Source organism: Cetorhinus maximus, chromosome 20 (assembly GCF_964194155.1).
Source record: "Cetorhinus maximus chromosome 20, sCetMax3.hap1.1, whole genome shotgun sequence".
NCBI lineage: Eukaryota > Metazoa > Chordata > Chondrichthyes > Lamniformes > Cetorhinidae > Cetorhinus > Cetorhinus maximus.
The window spans coordinates 48,150,432-48,168,800 of NC_135898.1; the positions used below are offsets into that span (position 1 = coordinate 48,150,432).

Genomic DNA, 18,369 nt, shown 5'->3' on the forward strand with positions numbered 1-18,369 from the left:
AATGGTGATATATTGGGAACTGTGGATGTACAAAGGGATCTGGTCAAGTCAATGAAAGTAAACAGGCAGGTGCAGCAAGCAATTAGGAAGGCAAATGATATGTTGGCCTTCATTGCAAGAGGATTTGAGTTCGGAAGTAGGGATGTCTTACTGCAGTTATACAAGGCTTTGGTGAGACTACACCTGGAGTATTGCATGCAGTTTTGGTCTCCCTACCTAAGAAAGGATATACTTGCCATAGAGGGTGTGCAGTGAAGGTTCACTAGGCTGATACCGGTGATGGGAGGACTGTCGTATGAGGGGAGATTGGTTCGACTGGGCCTGTATTCACTAGAGTTTAGAAGAATGAGAGGGGATCTGATTGAAATGTATAAAATTCTAACAGGGCTAGACAGACTAGATGCAGGGAGGATGTTTGCCCTGGTTAGGGAGTCTAGAACCAGGGGCCACAGTCTCAGGATACAGGGTAGGACTGAGATGAGGAAAGATTTCTTCATTCAGAGGGTGGCCAACCAGTGGAATTCTCTACCACAGAAGGTTGTGGAGGCCAGGTCACTGAGTATATTTAAGAAAGAAATTGATAATTTTTTGGATATTAGGGGCGTCAAGTGATATGGAAAGAAAGCAGGAATATGGTGTTGAGATACAGGATCAGCCTTGATCATATTGAATGGTGAAGCAGGCTTGAAGAGCCAAATGGCCTACTCCTGCCCCTAGTTTCTATGTCCTGTACATTTAAGTCCAAATCATCGTTGGATAATGTGAAAAGCAAGAGACCTAGTGCCGAGTTTTGCAGATCTTCCTAGAAACAGCCTTCCAGTCACAAAAACACAGCCATTACTCTTTCCTTCCTGCCTACGAGATAATTTTGGATCCAACTTGTCCCTTGGATCCCATGGGCTTTTACTTTTCTGACCAGTCTGCCATGTGGGGCCATGTCAAAAGTCTTGCTAAAATCCACAGACTACAGCATACTACAGTCATTCACCTTCCTTATTACTTCCTCAAAAAAATTCAGTGTTAGGCAGACATGACCTTCCTTTAACAAATCTTTGCCAACTGGCCTTAATTAATCTGTGCTTCTGTAAATGACAATTTATATTCCCCCTCAATTTTTTCCAATAATTACCCCAGAGGTTAGACTGACTGGCCTATAATTACTCAGTCTATCCCCTCCTCCCTTTTTAATCAATGGTGCAAAAGCAAAATACAGCTGGAAATCTGAAATAAAACAGAAAATGCAAAATACTCTGGCAGCATCTGTGGAGGGAGAAAAACAGAGCTAACATTTCATGTCGATGATCTTTTGTTGGAAGGCAGACATTGTTAGCAGTACTCCAGCACGTGCCTGTTGCCAGATACAATTGGAAAATGGTCTGAGCCTCACTTATTTCCTTCCTTGCTTCTCTCAGCAGCATGGGACACATTTTAACCAAAATTTCAACCAGACCTGGTAATTATCAAAAGATAAAAACAAAAAACTGCGGATGCTGGAAATCCAAAACAAGAACAGAAACAGAAACACCTGGAAAAACTCAGCAGGTCTGGCAGCATCGGCGGAGAAGAGCACAGTTGACGTTTTGAGTCCTCATGACCCTTCAACAGAACTAAGTAAGAATAGGAAAGGGGTGAAATGTAAGCTGGTTTAAGGTGGGGGGTTGTTGGGACAAGCAAGTAGTGATAGGAGGAGATAACCAAAAGATGTCACAGACAAAAGAACAAAGAGGTGTTGAAGGTGGTGATATTATCTAAAAGAATGTGCTAATTAAGAGTGGAGAGCAGGACAAGCAAGGTACAGATAACTCTAGTGGGGGTGGGGTGAAATAAGACTAAAAGGGCATAAAAGATATAAACGATGGGTGGAATACATTTAAAAATAATGGAAATAGACGGGAAAAGAAAAATCTATATAAATTATTGGAAAAAACAAAAAGGAGGGGGAAGAAACGGAAAGGGGGTGGGGATGGAGTTCAAGATCTAAAATTGTTGAACTCAATATTCAGTCCGGAAGGCTGTAAAGTGCCTAGTCGGAAGATGAGTTGCTGTTCCTCCAGTTTGCGTTGAGCTTCACTGGAACAATGCAGCAAGTCAAGGACAGACATGTGGGCAAGAGAGCAGGGTGGAGTGTTAAAATGGCAAGCGACAGGGAGGTCTGGGTAACGCTTGCGGACAGACCGAAGGTGTTCTGCAAAGCGGTCACCCAGTCTGCGTTTGGTCTCTCCAATGTAGAGGAAACTGCATTGGGAGCAACGAATGCAGTAGACTAAGTTGAGGGAAGTGCAAGTGAAATGCTGCTTCACTTGAAAGGAGTGTTTGGGCCCTTGGACGGTGAGGAGAAAGGAAGTGAAGGGGCAGGTGTTGCATATTCTGCGTTTGCATGGGAAGGTGCCGTAGGAGGGGGGTTAGGAGTAGGGGGTGATGGAGGAGTGGACCAGGGTGTCATGGAAGGAACGATCCCTACGGAATGCCGCCGGGGGGGTGAAGGGAAGATGTGTTTGGTGGTGGCATCATGCTGGAGTTGGCGGAGGATGATCCTTTGAATGCGGAGGCTGGTGGGGTGATAAGTGAGGACAAGGGGGACCCCATCATGTTTCTGGGAAGGAGGAGAAGGCGTGAGGGCGGATGCGCGGGAGATGGGCCGGACACGGTTGAGGGCCCTATCAACTACCGTGGGTGGAAAACCTCGGTTAAGGAAGAAGGAGGACATGTCAGAGGAACTGTTTTTGAAGGTAGCATCATCAGAACAGATGCGACGGAGGCGAAGGAACTGAGAGAATGGGATGGAGTCCTTACAGGAAGCGGGGTGTGAGGGGCTGTAGTCGAGGTAGCTGTGGGAGTCGGTAGGCTTGTAATGGATATTGGTGGACAGTCTATCACCAGAATTGAGACAGAGAGATCAAGGAAGGGAAGGGAAGTGTCAGAGATGGACCATGTGAAAATGATGGAGGGGTGGAGATTGGAAGCAAAATTAATACATTTTTCCAGGTCCCGACGAGAGCATGAAGTGGCACCGAAGTGATCATCAATGTACCGGAGAAAGAGTTGTGGGAGGGGGCCGGAGTAGGACTGGAACAAGGAATGTTCCACATACCCCATAAAGAGACAGGCATAGCTGGGGCCCATGCGGGTACCCATAGCCGCACCTTTTATTTGGAGGAAGTGAGAGGAGTTAAAGGAGAAATTGTTCAGTGTGAGAACAAGTTCAGCCAGATGGAGGAGAGTAGTGGTGGATGGGGATTGTTCGGGCCTCTGTTCGAGGAAGAAGCAGAGAGCCCTCAGACCATCCCGGTGGGGGATGGAGGTGTAGAGGGATTGGACGTCCATGGTGAAGAGGAGGCGGTTGGGGCCAGGGAACTGGAAATTGTTGATGTTACCAAATTATCAAAAGATGCTCAATCCTTATTATTTCTTCTCTCAATATATTTATCCCATCCAGTGTTTCGGTCAACTTAATGTCCCCCTCTTATGTAAAATAAAAAACAAAATACTCATTAAGAACTGTGCCCACATCTTCCATGTAAATCACATTAATATGGCGTTTAATTGCATCCAGGTGGCGAGCGCTAACTGGGGATTCAATTGTGTTCCTATATATATGAGCAGGACAGAAACTGTTTGCTAGTTTTGGCGGTACCTACTTGTAATGTGTGGCTCTGTAAATAATAATATGGTGTAAAGGCTAGGCTCCAGTTCTATCCTTCACAGCTTAATTATCTTTCCACCTCTACAACAGGTTCTCATTTTAGTCTAATAGGTCGTTATTCTTTCCTTCGTTATTCTCTTGCTCTTTATAAAACAGTTTGGTTTTGATTTTATTTGCCAATATTTTTTCATGCCCTCCCTTACCTTCCTGATCTCATTTTTAATTTCACCCTTCCACTTTCTATAATCCTCAAGATTTGTGCGGCATTGTTCTCAGTACTGACTGAAGCTTCCCTTTTTTAATCTTATCCTACCTGTGTGCTCTTCGACATCCTGAAAGGTCGGGATATGGAAGTCCCATCCTTTTTCTTTGTGGAAACATATTTGTTTGGGACCCACTCTTAAATAACTCTTAAATATGGATAAAAAAAACTGTACACAGTACTGCAGTTGCGTCCTGACCAACAATTATATTTGTAATGTATCCAAATTTGCTGACGATACAAAAATAGTTGGGAGGGCATGCTGTGATGAGGAGATAAGGAATCTGCAAGGGGATATCGATAGGTTGAATGAGTGGGCGAAAACTTAGCAGATGGAGTTTAATGTAGAAAAGTTTGAGGTCATGCATTTTGGTAGGAAGAATCAAATGGCAGACTATTATTTAAATACAGAGAGACTCCAAAAAAGTGCAGCACAGAGGGATCTGGCTGTTCTTGTGCGTGAAACACAAAGTTAGCATGCTGGTACAGCAAGTAATTAAGAAGGCAAATGGAATTTTGGCCTGTATTACTAGGGGTTGGTGTTTCAAAATAGAGAAATCTTGTTACAACTGTATAGGGTGTTGGTGAGGCTGCACCCGGAGTACTATGTACAGTTTTGGTCCCCATATTTAAGAAAGGTTATACTAGCATTGGAGGCAGTTCAAAAGGGATTCACTAGGCTGATTCCTGGGATGAAGAGGTTGACTTATCAAGAACAGCTGAACAAGTTAGGCCATTATTCATTCGAGTTTAGAAGAATGAGGGATGATCTTATTGAAACATACAAGATTCTGACGGCGCTCGACAGGGTAGATGTTGAGAAGATATTTCCACTAGTGGGGGAATCTCGACATAGCTACAGAATAAGGGGACACCCTTTTAAAACTGAGATACGATGGAATTTCTTCTCTCAGAGGGTAGTGAATGTCTGGAATTCTCTACCCCAGAGAATTGTGGAGGCTAGATCACAAAGTATTTAAAGAGGAGGTAGAAAGATTTTTGAAATATCAGGGAGTTGAGGGCTATGAGGAGCTGGCATGAAAGAGGAGTTGAGACCTGGGACAGATCAGCCATGATCTTATTGAATGGCAGGGCAGGCTTGAGGGGCTGAATGGCCTACTCCTGCTTCTACTTCTTATATTCTTTCACACCTCTTGAATGCCTCACATCACTGTGATACTACTTACTTTCAAGCATCCGTTTCCAGTCCACTTTCCCCAGATCACATCTAATTCAAGTAAAACAGGTCTTCCCCGAATTTGAAACTTTTGATTTTGGTCCTTGTCCTTTTCCATAACTACACTAAAACTGAACCGAACCCAACCAGCGTGTATACATACCACCCTTGTCTTGATTCCTCGACTACAGTGGCCAACCTTAAATACACCTTCTTTAAAGGTTACAGCTGAGCAACTTGAATTTATGACTTTATATCTCAAGTTTACTTTTTAATTGAATTTGAAATGATACTTCAATATTTGTTAACATACATTTTACAAGTCAACATCACTTTCCATTTGCCTACTAACCCCTAGTCACTCCAGAATTTGCAATATGAGAGAAATTTGTTTGAAGTCAAATTGCAAGTTTGGAGCAAGATAAATAGCTTAGTTGATATGTATCTTATCAACCATTTCCATATTTGGAGCAAGTTCAATGCTCCAAATATAGAAATGGTTGATAAATATAATGTTATTTTAGATTTCAAACAGTAGATCAAAAATATTTGTGCTGTTTAAGAATATCACTGTTCATTGCCATACCTGTTGTTCCATTACTCTCTTTCTTGTCTGTTCTTCTTGCTGGTTTATAGACGACTTTTGAAGGAACTGGATCTACAGAAACAATATTTTTAAAATGTAACTTGTTAAACTGGGTTGATTTTTAAACAAACTACTTCAGTAGTTTTGAAACACACATCAATACTGGGTTCAAATACAAGAAGCAACTGAAAATATCAGATTTGCAGAATGCATCAGCGGCATATATTGTTGCTTTTTAAGGAATTTAACTGAAGTTCTGTTAATAAGTGGCCAACAAAAAAGAAAATCTCAAACTGTGGCCTGGTTATAAAGAGATTCCTATGACCCTGTGCTGGGTCATTAATATATTTTAACCATCTTGATGTGGACATTAATAGTTCTACTATTAGGGTTATTCATTTCAAACAAATTCACTTCAAGCAAGTTCATAGAAGATATGTTTTGTGGTTTTTAAATTAAAGCGTTAAATGAATAAGATTTGAAGATGTCAAAAATTGATAGTGGTAGCACTACAGGTGCTGCCTACTAACTAAATACATGGTGCATTTAAATCCTGTGTTAATGGGGTCCTAGATTTAGGCACCATAGCCTCTAAACCTATTTCATAATCATTCTGTACTGCCTCTTTTAGCTGGTCTTTTATCCAATGCACAACCCTGTATCACTCCCCTCCCACTCATTCGTTAATGTTCCTCTCTTTCAGGAAAATAAGACTTTTTTGAAAAAAGGACTGCATATTCATGCTTGCAACATTAATTTGATATGAGGAAGCATTTCTTCTCAAAGTTATTGGCCTCAGAACAGGTCACCAATGGACGATTGCCAACATACTACTTACTGGTAAGGAGCATATCTCAACAACAATCACCAACTGTTTTTGAAACATGTTCAAAGGCTGATAGAAAATGAGCATAATGATTTTAATTTTATTTTTAGATTTCGGCTTTTTTTAAAAATTGTGTCTCTTAATATACTGAGGTAGAAACCCAAGTGCTATAATCAGCAGTAGTGCAGTGGCAGGACATCACTGAAGTAGCATGCCACACAGCAATGTCATCTTATTACAGTAAATCAATTGGCTGTGCTAAATTGCATCCTTAATGCAGAGCAATCATTTTTTAATAGCAATTTGCAAAATACTAGGAGTAATCTTACTAGTCCTCTACTGATAGGTGCAGATGTACATTTTTACATTAACCAGCTATTCCTACTTTCAGAAGATTCTCATTTCACAAGTATGCTCCATGACAAGTTCCAAGCTTCAAATATGATGATGGATTCAAACATAAAACAACAAAACTATTAAGAAAGGACGTCAGAGGACATTTTTCATCCAGAAGTTTATCAAGCTGTGGAATAAGTTACCAAGTTGAAATAAATAGCAAAAATGTGTTCAACAGGTTGCAGTTCTGCAGAGATGGGTTGTGGAAACATGGTGAGATGATGTGTGGTTAGAATTAATGAAACAGAAACGTCCATTGCTTAAAGATCTTAGGGCAGTGGTTGCAAGCTGTGGATCGCGAGCCCCAATGGGGTTGCAGATATAACTTTTGGGGTTGCAAGCCCCCCCCCACCTCCGAGGCATCAATGGTGACTGTGGAGAGGAGACTACGCAGTCCAGAGGCAAGGCAGGCCAGTCCTGGACCCACTGTTTTGATGCCACCAAACAGCAAGGGTGAACGGTGGGCTCAAAACACTATTTAACTTTGGAAAACACATTTGACAGCGAGTGTCAAGCAGGTCCAGGGATGTTTGTGCACTGACTTGGTACAGCCAGAGGTTGGCAAGTGTAATGCAGTGACTAACGTGTCTAGAGTGTAGTAAAAACCCAGAGTTAACGCGGCTGAGTCAGGAAGGTGAGTGGCAACTTCAAAGTTGCCTATGTTACTGCTCCGGCCTGCCCGATGTACAGGCTCCTTGCCCTGAGCTGGTGTCTCTGCTTTGCAGGCACTGGTAACTAGACCAAATGAGGGGCAGACGGGCTGACTACAGGTGAGTGTTGGGGCGAGGAGAAGGGCTTCACTGAGTCTACTGTTACCGGGGCATATGGAGAGCTTGGCTGAAAACTCACTGAGCAGCAATCGTCGCACACCATGTTTTATGTCTGTTCAGAAGTGCTCCATTCTCCCAGATTTGGGAGGAGCATGGTCCTACATTCAGGTAACTTGCTTAGTTACAAATTAAATACAGTTATTTTAAAGCTGCAATGTGTAGCAGAATTCATGGTGAACCTTTAGTCTCTGGAACTATGAATATTATGCGACATTTGAAATCCTCAGCAGAAAGTTACAAATTTATCTGACTGGCCTGTAATATTTGGTCATGCGTTTTTACGAAGTATTTTAAAAACACAATACATCAGATAAATATGAAAATTTGATCAATAATTGGCCAACTTTAATTATATACTCAATGTTACTATGCTGCTGTATTGCTGATTTTTTTTTTGCTGGGGTCGCATTAATTTTAAAATAATTAAAATAGGGTCACACTGGACTTTGTACTTTGGTGATTGGGTGAAAATAGGCCCTAAATGGGTGCAGTGCTAAGAGATAATTGTTTGACAGTCCAGATTTAGCACATAATTTTGGCCCCAATTGTTGATTACTATAATTTGAGCTTGCTCGGAGGTGATTTAAAAAAAAACAATTCATTGACAGGGTGTGGGCGTCGCTGGCTTTTATTGCCCATCGTTAATTGCCCTCGTGGTGGTGGTGAGCTGCCTTCCTGAACTGCTGCAGTCCCTGTGATGTAGGTACAACCAGTGCTCTTAGGGAGGGCATTCCAGGGTTTTGACTCAGCAACGTGAAGGAACGGTGATATATTTCCAAGTCAGAGTCATGTTCCCAAGTATCTGCTGCCCTTGTCCTTCTGGATCGTGGCACTCATGGGTTTGGAAGATGCTGTCTAAGGAGCCTTGATGAGTTCTGCAGTGCATCTTGTAGATGGTACACACTGCTGTCACTGTGCGTCGCTGGTGGAAGGAGTGAATGCTTGTGGATGGGGTGACAATCAAATGGGCTGCTTTGTCCTGGATAGTGTCAAGCTTCTTGAATGTTGTTGGAGCTACACTCATCTTGGCAAGTGGAGAGTATTCCATCACACTCCTGACTTGTGCCCCTGTGGGCAGGCTTTGGGAAGTCAGGAGATGAGCTTGTTGCCACAGGATTCCTAGCCTCTGACTACTCTTGTAGACACAGTATTCATATGGCTAGTCCAGTTCAGTTTCTGATCAATGGTAACCCCCCCAGGATGTGGATAGAGCAGGATTCATCAAAGGTAATTTAATTGAATGTCAAGGGGCGATGGTTAGATTCTCTCTTGCTGGAGATAGTCATTGCCTGGCACTTATGTAGTGCAAATGTTATTTGCCACTTGTCAGCCCAAGCCTGGATATTATCCACGTCTTGCTGCATTTCAACATGGACTGCTTCAGTATCTGAGCAGACATGAATGGTGAACATTGTGCAATCATCACTTCTGACCTTATGATGGAAGGAAAGTCATTGATGAAGCAGTTGAAGATAGTTGAGCCTAGAACACTACCCTGAGGAACTCCTGCAGTGATGCCCTGGAGCTGAGATAATGGGCCTTTAACAACGACCTTCCGTTGTGCCAGGATAACTGCAACCAATGAAGAGTTTTCCTCCTGATTCCCATTGATTTGCTATGGCTCCTTGATGCCACACTTGGTCAAATGCTGCATTGACGTCAAGGGCAGTCACTCTCACCTCACCTCTGGAGTCAGCGCTTTTGTCCATGCTTGATCCAAGGCTGTAATGTCAGGAGCTGAGTGGCCCTGGCGGAACCCAAACTGAGCGTCAGTGAGCAGGTTATTGCTAAGCAAGTGCTGCTTGATGGCACGGTTGATGACCCCTTTCATCACTACTGATGATGGAGATAGTGATGGGCTGGTATTTGGCTGGCTTGGATTTGCCCTGCTTTGTGTGTACAGGACATACCAGGGTAATTGTCCACATTGCCAGTTAGTTACCAGTGTTGTAGCTGTACTGGAACAGGTTGGCTAGGGGCGCAGCAAGTTCTAGAGCACAAGACTTCAGTACTATTGCCAGAATATTGTCAGGGTCACTTAGCATTTGCAGTGCCCAGTGCCTTCAACCATATCTTGACATCACGTGGAGTGAATCGAATTGGCTGAAGATTGGCATCTGTGAATCTGGGGACCACCAGAGGAGGCCAAGATGGATCATCCACTCGGCACTTCTGGCTGAAAATTGTTGCAAATGCTTCAGCCTTATCTTATAAACAGACAATCACAGGTTTAACACTCGAGTGCTGATTAGACACAATTTTTGTGGAGTAGTATATGTGGGGTCCTTGCACCCACTTCCATTGAAGATGTCTGGCTGACACACAGTGCATTGGAGGTCCTGGTGACAGAAGTCTGGAGGAGAGATGTAAGTGCACCCAAGGTGGTGGTGGTAGGAAAGGACCAACCTTGTCCTCCTGTAGTTGGTGCTACTCTACTTGGCTCCTCCCATTTCTTATGCAGAGCAAGATTCCTACGCCCAAGCACACTTTGCCCGGTGGCTCTTCTAAAGGTCTCTCATAAGATGCAGCAGCACAGCATTTACTCTCTAGTGAAAACCTCACTCATAAAATGTTGCTCTCGGGTTAGTTCAGTCTTGACAACGTGTTCCTGAAAGTCTCCACATGTTTCAGAGGTTCTCTCACAGTTCCAGCAGCAATGAGCCAGAAATGATAAGTATCCCTTTAAGCAGCATTTGAAATTGACATCAATGCCAAGTTTACACCCAAATGGCTGGTCACTGTTTGGAGGGGGTGTTAGTTGAAGCGCTGGCCAAAATGCCATGAAGCCTCTTTAACAGGCACAAGCAGATGCTTTAAGTGGTAAATATCAACTTAACAAGTCTCTGCATGTACATTCCTAGTGTTGGTTTTAATTCCATTATCAAGATAGCATCTTGCGCTAAACAGAGGCTAAACTAGCGTTTCAGCTCAAGCCATCTTGGTCATCTCTTTACCACCTAAAGTCTTTGGTATAAAAAAAAATCCCCCACCCCAGGTGTCCTACACCAGCAGAATGCACCAACCATAGTACAGAAAAGCCCACACTGGTGGAGCTCCATCTCACCAAGCTGTGCGCATGCTCAGGTCTGGACTGCAATCTGATCTTAAGAAATCAAAATGGCGGCAAAGGGCTTGCATGTATAAGGGAGTTAATTTTACAAAAAAATTAATAAGACTGAAAACAAATAAAGAGGGCACTCAGAGCGCATATCTTTGTCACACTGTATTAACTCAACATTATTACAATTATGCAGCTCTTTCTTGAGGCTTTTCCCTGTCCTATTGATGCTCTAACTACAAAGCTGAAAAAAGAAATCCTTTCATAAGAGCGTACATCTCACTGAGGCAGCTACAGGCCAAATCACATCTAACAACCTGCTCTGAAAGCTCTGCTCACATTTTGACAGCTGTGACAAATTGCCCCACGGTAGCTGAAACAACCCACAACAAAGTCACCCTATCTTCCAATATTAACACATCCTTTAAGTTCCAGGATCTAAATTCGGATCCCCATCTTAGCCAAAATCTAATCAGCTCTTCCTCGGGCCATACCCTGTGTACCATGTTTTGTTGAAGCCCGTCTATTAGTTTTTGTGATATACTGTTTTCAGACAAACCGACTAACAAAAGGGGCCATAACATTACCTCTGCCCACCTTTAGTGGCAGAGGCAACCAGAGCAATGAGAAATAAGTGCATAGACACATACACATCATTCCCTGCAACACCACCCTCCCCTCAACAAATATACATCCAAATGTTAAAGGCCAGTCAAAGGTTACATGCTCAACAGCTCAGGTGCATTACTTTGGGGAATGCAGTTGTCAACCCAGGTTAAAGAGGTATGCACAGACAGTGCAACTCTTTGCTATGCACTCTCACCTCAAAGTTTTAATAGTATAACTATCACACAAAAAGTCAGATCTGACCAGCATATTAAAAAAAAAATCAACTGAATTTTTACCTGGTACAACAGGTCAGCTGATCTTTTTTTCTCCTCTTCATACTGGACTTCTAAGTTTTCCAACTCAGTTTGAAGTTTCTGTATTTTTTCAGCTGAGTACTTCTTTTCTTCATCAGCCTTCCATTTGCTACAACCTTGTTCTGTCTGTAGTTTGACATTTAGGGCATTGATTTCCAAGCACTTTTCTTCATAATGCTTTTTCATATCGGAAAGCTCCGATTTAAGTCGCTCTGCAATATCACGCTGTGCTACGAAATCTTTTTTAGCAGTTAAAAGAAGTTGGTCATAATATTTCTGTTTATCTTCGAGCAGTTGACCTGCCATGAACATCAAAGCATGTAATTTAAGTCTAAGGTTCATGAAAAATAAACTTTAAAAACAAGGTTCTTATCGTCACAGGGGCAAAAATATCTACCACAGCCACTGCCCTATATTACATGTATCACTAGCCCAATACTTGAAGGAATATGCTGTAATAGTATGCGAAAAATACATACTTAGGTCAGATTACAATTAGTTTAGATGATGATTACAGGTATAAAGCAAGAAAAATTGATCTCAAACTTTCAAACTCAAAGTAAACAGTGAAAATGTTAGACATGGCTGCAAACTAATCAATTATTTCTTAGTACATAACTTAAATATTGCTGAAGAGAGACAGGCTGCTGAACATAAGAAATAAGAACAGAAGTAGAGCATTTGGCCCTTCAAGCCTGCTCCGCCATTCAATAAGATCATGGCTGATCTTGTGTTTCAATTTCCACATTCCCATCTATAGCCTTTGATTGCCTTGCCTAACAAGAATTTATCTGCCTCTGCCTTAAAAAATATTCAATGACCTCGCCTCTACCACCTTTTGAGGTAGAGTTCCAAAGTCGCACAACCCTGAGAAAAAATTTCTCCTCATCTCTGTCCTAAAAGGGCGACCCCTAATTTTAAAACAGTTCCCCTTAGTTCTGGACTCACTGACAAGAGGAAACATCCTTTCAACGGTCACCTTGTCAAGGCCATTCAGGATCTTGTATACTTCAATCAAATCACCCCTCACTCTTCTAAACTCCAGTGGAAACAAGCCCAGGCTGTCCAACCTTCCCTCATAAGTCAACCCATTCATTCCAGGTGTCAATCTAAGTAAACGTCTTCTGAATCGCCCCCAATGCATTCCTTAAATATGGAGACTAAAACAGCACACAGTATTAGAGGGGCGGTCTCACCAATGCCCTGTATAACTGAAGCATAGCATCCTTACTATTATGTTCAATCCCTCTCGTAATAATAGCCTTAATTACTTGCTATACCTGCATACTAACATTTTGTGACTCACGCACTAGAACGCCTAGATCCCTCTGCACCTCAGAATTATGTAGCCGTTCTCTATTTAAGTAATACTCTGCTCTTTTGTTCTTCCTGCCAAAGTGAACAACTTCACATTTTCCCGATCTTTGCCTACTCATTCAACCTATCTATATCCATCTGCAACCTTCTCATGTCCTTTTCACAACATACTTTCCAAACTATCTTTGTGTCATCTGCAAATTTAGATACCATATCTTCACTCCCCTCATCTAAGTCATTGATGTAAATCGTAAAAAGTTGAGGCCCCAGTACAGACACCTGTGGGACTCCACTCATCACATCCTGCCAATCCAAAAAAGACCCAAATATGCAAACTCTTCTGCTTTCTGCCAGCCAGCCAATTTTCTATCCATGCTAATGTTGCCCCCTACACCATGCGCCTTTATTTTCCATAATTTTTGATATGACACCTTATCAAATGCCTTCTGGAACTCCAAGTACAGTATGTCTACAGGCTCCAGTTTATCCACTGCGCATGTCGCTCCTTCGAAAAACTCCAATAAATTGGTTAAACATGATTTTCCTTTCACAAAACCATTCTTCCTGATTGCCGAGCTCTTCTAAGTACCCAGCTATAACCTCCTTAATGATCAATTCTAACAACTTCCTCACGACAGACATCAAGCTAACTGGCCGAATGTTTCCTGCCTCCCTCCATTCTTGAATAGAGGGGTTATATTTCCTACTTTCCAGTCTGATGGAACCTTTCCAGAATCTAGCGAATTTTGGAAAATTAACACCAGCGCATCGACCACCTCATTAGCCACCTCTTTTAAGACCCTAGGATGTAGTCCATCGGGACCCAGAGACTCACCAGCCTGCAGCTCCAACAATTTACTCAGTACTGTTTCCCTAGCGATTTCAATTTCACCAAGTTCCTCTCTCCCTTTCACCTCCTGATTTGCAGCTATTACTGGAATGTTTTTGTATCCTCTATAGTGAACACAGAGCAAAATATTTGTTCATTTCTTCTGCCATTTCCATATTATCTACTATTAACTCCCCACTATTATCTATTAACTCCTAACTTTACTTACTATGTTCCTTTTTAAATATCTGCAGAAACTCTTGCTACCCATTTTTACATTTTTAGCTAGCTTCCTCTCATACGCTAATTTCTTTCTCCTCGTTAACCTTTTAGTCATTCTCTGCCGTTCTTTATATTCTGACCAATCATCTGTCCTGCCACTCAACTTTGCTATGTTGTATGCTTTTTCCTTAAGTTTGATGCTTTCCTTAACTTCTTTTGTTAACCGCGGATGGCGGGTCCTCCCCTTAGAATCATTCTTTATAATACTCTGAAATATCCCCTTAAATGTCTGCCACTGCTTCTCTATTGATTAATCCTCTGGCCTGGTTTCCCAGTTCACTTCAATTAGCTCAGCTTTCATCCCCACATATTTGCCCTTATTTAAGTTTAAGATACTAGTCTTAGACCCACTCTTCTGTCTTTCAAACTGGATTTAAAATTCAATCATATTATGGTTGCCACTTTTAATCCGAGGTCATTAATTAATCCTGCCACATTTACACAATACCTAGTCTAATATAACCAGCTCTCTGGTTGGTCCCAGAATGTGCTGCTCTAAGAAACTATCTTGGAAGTATTCTAAGAACTCCTCATTCAGGCTACTCCTGCCAATCTGATTTTTCCAGTTTGTGTGTAGATTAAAATCATCCATGATTATTGCTGTCCCTTTATTATACGCACACAATATTTGCTCGAATACTTTGTCCTACACTGTGGCTACTGTTCAGGGGCCTGTAGACCACTTCCACTAATGACTTTTATCGCCTACTATTCCTCATCTCCACCCAAACCGATTCTACATCCTGATCTCCTGAACCAAGGTCATCTCTAACTACTGCACAAATGCCGTCCTTGATCAACAGTGCTACCCTTCGCCTTTACTTAGCTTCCTACTCTTCTTTAATGTCATGTACCCCTCAATATTAAGCACCCAGTCTTTGTCCTGCTGCAGCCACGTCTCCGTAATTGCTATCAGATCATATTTATTTACTTCAGTGTGGGCCATCAATTCATTTACTTTATGAATGCTACGCTCATTCTGATAGAGAGCCTTCAGTTTTGTCTTTTTCTTACCTTTGTAACATCTAGTCTTGACTGTTGATGTATTCTTAGGATTTTTCTCTCTGTCCCTTCCTGCCACTCTGACCCTCATTTCTCATATTACTATTTTGCTCTCTTGTCTTGGCTCAACACCTTGAATTGTTACCTTTACCCAAGCTTGATCTCTCACCCTCTTGTTTAGTTTAAAGCCCTCTCTGCTTCCCTAGTTATGCGATTTGCAAGGACACTCATCCTAGCATGGTTCAGGTGTAAACCGTCCCAACGGTACAGCCTCCACTTTCCCCAGTACTGATGCTGCTGCAGCACAAACTGAAACCCACTTCTCCCACACCAGTCTTTGAGCATTTATCTCTCTAATCTTATTTGTCCTATACCAATTTGCACGTGGTTTAGGTAATCCAGAAATTATTACTTTTGAGGTTCTGCTACTTAATTTGGTACCTAGCTCCTCATACTGACTTTGCAGAACCTCTTTCCTAGTTCTATCTTTGTCATTGGTACCTACATGGGCCAGGCAACTGGACCCTCCCTCTCCCACTGCAAGTTCCTCTCCAGCCCTGAGCAGATGTCCCGAACCCTGGCACCGGGCAGGCAACATAACCATCTGGACTCTTGCTCTTTGCTGCACAGAAAGTGTCAATCCCCCCTCACTATACTATCCCCTACTACCACTACATTCTTTTTGCTCCCCCTGCTTGAACGGCTTCCTGTACCACAGTGATGGCCAGTCAGCTCATCAACCATTCAGACCTCGCTTTCATCCACACAGGTTGTAAGCACCTCAAACCTGTCTGACAGTTGTAAAGTCTGCAAAGAGCCCGAGGCTCTTCCACTACTGTCATTTAGGTCCCATTACCTGCCTCACTGACAGTCACATCTTCCTGTCCCTCACTGTTGACCAAAACAGATGATCCTCTAAGAGGTATGACTGTCTTCTGGAACAAACTTTCCAGGTATTTCTCCCCCTCCCTTATGTTGTGCCGGAATTCCTCAAGCTACTTACGCTTCCTGTAGACGTGTTTGTCCTGGATTGCCTTGGCATCCAAAAGCTCCTATATCCATTTTCATATTGCACTCATCAGCTCAAATGCAAGAATACCTAATTTCAAACAATCGCAACAATTTATACTGCAGGAGAAAAGGGTGATGGTTGGTTGACAAGTCAGCCAATTCCTTTCTCCATGGCAATGCCTCAGCCAATGTGGAACCACAAACTATAGCCTTTAGTTCCCCATTGCTTTCTCCATGGCAACACCTTAGCTAGAGTTGACTTGTTAACCAATCAGCACTCTTCTCCTGTAGTATAAATTATTGCGATTGTTTAAAATTGCATATTCTTGCATTTGTCCTGATGAGAGCAAGATGAAAAGCTTCAGCAATATGTCTCTCTTTTCAGCAATATGTCTCTCTTTTCAGCAATAGACAAATCAATTAATTCATGAGCTAGAACTCACCCAAAAGTTAATGAAATAATAATGTGTGATTGCATTAACATAAGAAAAATGACAAAGGACTTGCGCCTTGACCCTCATTTTAAGAGAACAGAGGACTCTTGGGACAATGAGAAGCAAGATGTAGAACACAGATGTTACTGTTAAGCTTAATTGATACAATTAAGTACATACCCATAGAGGCACAGGTTGGATGGTTATTGAGCACAGAGACATTTACTGACACAGCGGTAGAAGTGAGTCAGGAAATATATATCTGTAATGTTTCACTGTTAATAAATTTATTTCAAGTAAATACTGGCTCTGGTTGCTTCCTTCACTAATTGGATATCAGGAGTACAACAATTACAAGCAGAGTATTTCAAAGGTTTTTTTTTGGACAATGGGCCTAGTATTAAACTAAGAGGACAAATGAATCAAGTGACACTTCAAGAAATAACAGAGCAGCAATACAAGTCAAGCAATTCAGATTCCTGTAAAACACAGGAGAAAGTTCAGTTATTTGTACTGGGCATCCCAAATCCATTGGGATATTGTCTCATTATTGATGGAAGATGTGTACTATTTAGTGTTTACAAGGTTGTAAATTTTCTTTGAACTAGATGCTGCCATTCACATTTCTATTTGAAGAGAAAAGTGCCATGTGAAATAGAAAAAAAGGTATGTCATTTTTAGGGCCTGAAGATAAATTTGTCTCGTCGGACATGACTTATGGAAAAGACCCTATCTTGCATGCATATTACAAAGATTCTTTGAAGGTGCTGTGTGATGTTACACATGGTTACTTTGTTTGTTAGAGGAATGATGCAGTTCCATACTTTCTGCTTTGGAGTCACAACACCGACTATTGTGTTGCTCCAACTCAAATATCCGGGCCAGCAGCCCCCTGACGTAGGCCTCCCGTTGCTGGTCATAAACCAGCCACTGCTGATTTTTCTCGAGAGCCTAGAAAACCAAAAGCAGTTGTTATCTATGGCATGCATTACCACCAACATATGCATTTCATCAAGTTACAAACAGCATGCATACAAAAAGACCTTTGGGTTTAAATAAAAAGAAAACTATGAAATCAAAAAAGAGAAGTCCAGAGGTCAGCTTTTGAAAGACAAGATCCAAGTGAAAACAATCCTGTACTGCTCTCTCAAAGGCTGACTGGTAATTGTACACTGTCAAGATTTTTCTGCATTTGCCCTTTCGGGTCTTAGCCAGCCACACACCATATATATTTGTGTGAACAACTGGTTGCAACAAGCAGTAAAATTTTTCAATATCTATTAATATTATAAAGTCAAGCCAGCCCACAGGGCCAAGTTGCTACTCTGTGCTAAGAATATTTGGATTCCCTTAGTTGTAGGTCCCAGTCAGACAAGTGGAAGCAAAGCCTTGAAACAGAGAACTATAGAGCAGACCCATTTAAGCCACTTCACATTACAGCTGTCATATGGGAACTGAATGTCCAACTGCTGAGAGAGAGTGTACCAAAAAAGGAACAGGTCATGCACCTGCCTTGGGTCAGAGAAAAATAGCTTAGTAAAATTGTGAAAACATGAACAATGGTGGGAAGGATTAATATTTGTAACAAACAGTAATTTAACTGGGCATTTGATGGCACCTTGCTAAGAGACCCTAGAAAGTCATCTAGACTTACACGAGTTCTTTTTCATCTAGCACTTCTGCATATTTACCACACCATACTTCAAAAGCAGTACCATTCAAAACTACAAATATTTGGATAAGACCGGCTACAATTAGTGTAAAATAACTCATGATATCCTTTTGTGACATCT

The 18,369-nt window shown here is 41.9% G+C and overlaps 1 protein-coding gene across 3 annotated transcripts in view; it reads right to left on the bottom strand.

Annotated features, from left to right (window-relative positions):
- The window catches only part of cep55l (centrosomal protein 55 like), a 43,981-nt gene that overhangs the window by 15,395 nt on the left and 10,217 nt on the right, over positions 1 to 18,369 (bottom strand). The window contains exons 4-6 of one of the 3 annotated variants that reach the window (XM_078566019.1): positions 17,401 to 17,527; positions 11,684 to 12,000; positions 5,669 to 5,740 (exon numbers count right to left, since the gene is read on the bottom strand). In XM_078566019.1, the coding sequence (XP_078422145.1) occupies positions 5,669 to 5,740; positions 11,684 to 12,000; positions 17,401 to 17,527 (516 nt within the window). Of the gene's footprint in view, positions 1 to 5,668; positions 5,741 to 11,683; positions 12,001 to 17,367; positions 17,528 to 18,369 lie in introns of all 3 variants that reach the window. The other 2 variants (XM_078566018.1, XM_078566020.1) reach the window with 2 other exon arrangements.